The sequence below is a fragment of the Pieris rapae genome, chromosome 12, assembly GCF_905147795.1.
Source record: "Pieris rapae chromosome 12, ilPieRapa1.1, whole genome shotgun sequence".
In the NCBI taxonomy this organism is placed as follows: Eukaryota; Metazoa; Arthropoda; class Insecta; order Lepidoptera; family Pieridae; genus Pieris; species Pieris rapae.
This window is the reverse complement of record NC_059520.1, coordinates 6633565-6638181: the sequence shown is the minus strand read 5'-3', so window position 1 is coordinate 6638181 and position 4617 is coordinate 6633565. Positions and strand designations below refer to the sequence as shown.

The 4617-nt window shown below is 30.1% G+C and overlaps 1 protein-coding gene across 1 annotated transcript; it reads left to right on the top strand.

Annotated features, from left to right (window-relative positions):
• LOC111002551 (venom serine protease inhibitor-like) lies at window positions 1-4283 on the top strand. Its single transcript, XM_022272710.2, has 4 exons — window positions 1-117; window positions 1415-1600; window positions 3024-3206; window positions 3988-4283. Coding segments are annotated over exons 1-4 (453 nt in total). The 5' UTR covers window positions 1-35; the 3' UTR covers window positions 3990-4283.
• The last annotated feature ends 334 nt before the right edge of the window (window positions 4284-4617 follow it).

The following is a 4617-nucleotide window of genomic DNA, read 5'->3' as shown; positions in this document are numbered from 1 at the left end:
TTTACTACTAGTTAACACTGAGATTTCAATGTTGTATGTTGTGCTGTGATTTAATTATGTTAGAGAAATTAATTGTTGTTCTTATATTTTGTTGGATTTACAGCGTAAATAGCGGAGGTAAGTCACATGTGGATCATTGTAATACACATGGACTGATTAAGTCGCGTTACGTAAATTTTATACCTGATTTAAATTTACAATTAAAGTTTACGATTTTGTGTGCGTATTATTTAACTTTTTTATTGTTTCCATGTTGTACATTTAAAAAAAAAAGTAAAAGAAACATTTAATAACTACACTAAATGGGTGCATAACTAAAAATCAATTATACACACAATTTAACACTTTAGTATACAAATAATCAAATAGGGCTTGTAAGTAATTATTTTTTATAGATTATGTTATTATTTAATTATAAAATATTACTATTAAAAAGTAAGTTTTCTTTTAGCAACTTATTAGTGATTTACTGTATGTTTAATTCTCATTCTAATTGTTAACTCCTCATATAAAGCAGAGAGTATATCTGATGTAAAAAAATAGTACAATACTTCTTAACAATATACGAATGGACGAAGTTTCTTACATGTCTTAACAGAGTAGTTTAACTTAGTTTCAAAGCGTTTGTAAGCCTCAGTCTTGCCTGGCTAGTCGTGGGGCACAAGCAAAGTTTCGCAGATTATTTCTACACAAAGGTAATGTGTGAATAGCGTATTTACGGCTTACAGAACAATTGTGCATTCTACTTGAGACTTGTATGGCAAACTGGGGCATTACGCGAATTAGTGGAATTTTATAAACTGCGTTTGTTAGCTGCCATTAGGTTTGTATTATAATTTCTTAGATCATGTTTTGTTTATCCGTCGTTTTATTTCGTATTACAAATTCTGATTAAATTGTAAGTGACACACTGATACAATTCTATTGTTATAAAACATTTATGATATGAATTTGTACGTTGCATATATATAACACAATATCAATAGAAACATTTAAATCACAAGAATAATACAATATTGGGGATATTGTATTAGTGTTGTGATTAAAATAATTTAATTATAGAAAATCCCATAATGTATTTGCTTCAGTGCAAGTGAGTTACACTTTGCGGATTGTAAAGCGTTGATTTAACACAATTTTAATGTTAAATAAAACTATTCAGACGCGACATTTCGCGATATCCGTCGCGCTGATACTAACCGCAAACGTGGGAATGCGCCGTACAAAAACAATGAAGATGGTAATCACTGTCGCTATTAATCACAAAATTCAGATTGTAGTCCACGGATAGCGCACAATAAAACGGATAATTCATCACTCATTCTCGGTATACATACTCATATATACTCCGAGACATATTTATTTTGATTGACATATACGGCAGAGTTATGTGTACACAGATTATATATTTCAGTATTTAAACGCTCTACTTGTGAAGAGAACGAAATTTATGCTGAATGTCACCTCTGTGGTCCAGAAAGATGCTCCCAACTTGGGTTTCCAGCACCATGTGGTGGCACCGCATGTACGCCACGATGTGTTTGTATAGATGGATTTGTTCGAGATGATGATGGAAAATGCATTCCCAAGATGGAGTGCCGTAAGTTTATTAATACTTATAGAGGAATTATTTGTACTTTTGTATATTTGTAGGATAAATGCATAACTACTGGATAGATTTGAATGCTACATTATCACTTAGTAACAGTCAATTCCAATAAAATAAGAAAATTAAATACAGTCAAGCGAAGCCTGACATGATGGACATGACTATATAGATAACGAAAATGATTTATAGTGGTAGGTTTTTACACAGTTATGTATTATTAAGGAGTCATAAGATTTAGGATATCTTCCATGGTAACATTTTTATAACTAAAGGTATATATGAGTATTTTTTTTATTTTAGTAGAACGCTTGAGTCTTGACACTTGATATTAGAGATGAAACGTTTTAAGCATTTTTTTTCACCTTGATAATGTAGCTAACGAAACATAAAATATTTCTATGAAAAATGCGTAAAATGTAATTTATGAAACGCGACTCAGCCGTAGTAATAACTAATGAAAATTAACATTGCAATTAAAATAGATGTCTATTTCAAAACTAAAAATGCTGGCTTCCTAGATTACTTATTAACTATCTAAGTTTTGTAGCCAAAACTTTTGTCTCCAAAATATCTACTTGATAATTATTTTGTCACGAGTGTATTTGAGCGTCTTTTGATTTTTTATCTATAAACTTTATTAATAATTAGATTTGGTAGTCATAATTGCCCTAAAATGAGCCCATGGCTCCTTTGAGGTTGCCTAGGAGTTTTCATTCTTTGAACAGTATCACACGCTCATTATTGAAGCCAATATAAAAACTTTTTGCTCGCTTTGAGCTATACCAGTTCAAATGAAGCTGAAAAAAAGTTTGTTGGCACTTTGAACTCTCTAGTTATTTCGTGCGCTATTCTAGCACAAACGACAGAGTTTAAAAGAATTTTAACGGCAAACTTGGTTCCCCATACGATGTGGAACACTTGTTTTCATTTCATTCCAGCTAGTGAAGTGAAAATTTCACATTACTGGTAACTGGTTTACTCTACGTTCTTTGTATAACATTAACAAATTAAGATGTAGCTTAGAAGGTATATAATTTATTTATTTTAACAAATTGCATATATAATATACCTTATAACTAACCTTAAAATTTAATATTTAAAATATATTATTAAAGGAAGTCCCTTTAGGCAAGGTTCCGAAGATACTGGCAGCGTTCCCCCTTTGAATAGCTAGACTAATTCTTTGTGCGAGGTAGCTGCCAGCTATTCGTTCTCCTGTGATGTCGACTAACCTTTTTGATATTTCCAAAAAGGTTAGTCGACATTATTATTATTATTATTTGCTTAGGAGGTTCATCACCTATTTCCCATACAAATATTAAATAAAGGACACATATGTTTGCGATGTTCCATTTGATTAAATTTAGACAAAATTAATTCAAGCCTTTAAGCCAAAATATTTTTCATATTTCAGCGTCATGTGGTGGAGACAAAAACGCGATTACCGGTTGCAGCAACCACTGTGGTAACAAATGCTCCGACTTCCGGGAGGTAAATAAAACCTGCCTCTCCGGATGTCACTATAACGGCTGCGATTGCAAGCCTGGATTTGTTTTTCATGAAAAGGTGAACCACTGTGTTCTACCAAATGATTGTTGTGAGTATGTTATTACTGTCTATGAGGTTTACTAGAAATATTATAAATTAATGATAGTTTTACAGTATTTATATATATAATGTATATATATAATGTTGAATATGAAATAAATCTTGATCGAAATTAAAATTCGTGAGTCAAAGACAGTTTGTAGATATGTGGAAGAACTTAAAATAATGTAGTAATATTTGATGAAAATCACAATAAAAAGAACATAGTAATGATATTAGCTTTTAAAAATAAAGTAACAATTAAATAAGAAAAATAAGTGTTTGTACAAATTTGTTTTTTCCTTAATATATAGTATTGTAAAATAAATGCTTCAAAATTTTTAAAAAGCCTTGATGAAACAAATTTGTTAACGGTTACTATTTCAGGTAGACTTTTAATTTATTTACACAAGTTTAAGGCACACAACCATACATCACATACTCACGCATTCACAACCACCCATGCTTCAGTTGTTTGTTTGTTTATATTTTGTATAATGGTGATTTTTTATTTGGAAGCTACCTTTTCGCGTAGTCCTGATAGTCCTATAATGGGTATCTCACAAAGAAGATGACTATCTGTATTGTACTTGTCAACTTGTAAAATGCAAAAATGTGATGAGGAAAATAACTTTAAAACGAACTTTTAAAACTTAAATCATTTTTCAAATAATAAATGGAAATAACTCATTCGTCAATAAAACGAATAAGTTATTTATCATTTCGTATTATTTTAAGATTTAAAAGACAATTTGTTTTGAGGAACCGATTAACATAATATTTTTTTTCAGAAATGGCACGAGGCGACTCGGTTCAAGAAAGTTTGCGAATTTTCTTGATTATTTCCAAAGAAAATGGGCAAAAAATTAAATATGCCATATTATTTTTTAAATAATAATTAATATTTATGATAAATATAATTTTAATATAATCAAATTCCCTTTTATTAGAAATCTGGGTTTATTTAGAGCCGTGATAGGTTTAACTCTTGTGTGTCAAATTCAATACCTTGCCTGTTTTTTCCATGCTAGTTTATAATTTCTATGTATAAAATTGATGTGTATGTGTGTAACATTTCTGTTTTAAGAACTGATAAATAAATGCTTAGTTTTACTACTCTCTCTTATTTATAAAATTTCAATCAGTCTTTACACTGTTTTTACTACGTGGGTAACACTGAAAATGTTTAGAACTGCCCATTTAGAAAAATTGCTAATGAAAGCTTTTTTCGAATTTCAATTTTAGAACATTGGTAACCTAATGTAGTATATTGCATTAATTTATCATCATTTGTTTTTGTTAATTGGCGGCAAATCTAAAACTATTATTATACGTGAAATTGGCCCTGACGAGAGAAAATTTTCGTTCAATGATTGATTATGACTTTCACTTTGTTTTTGAGTAAGCCCACAAAGCTCAAC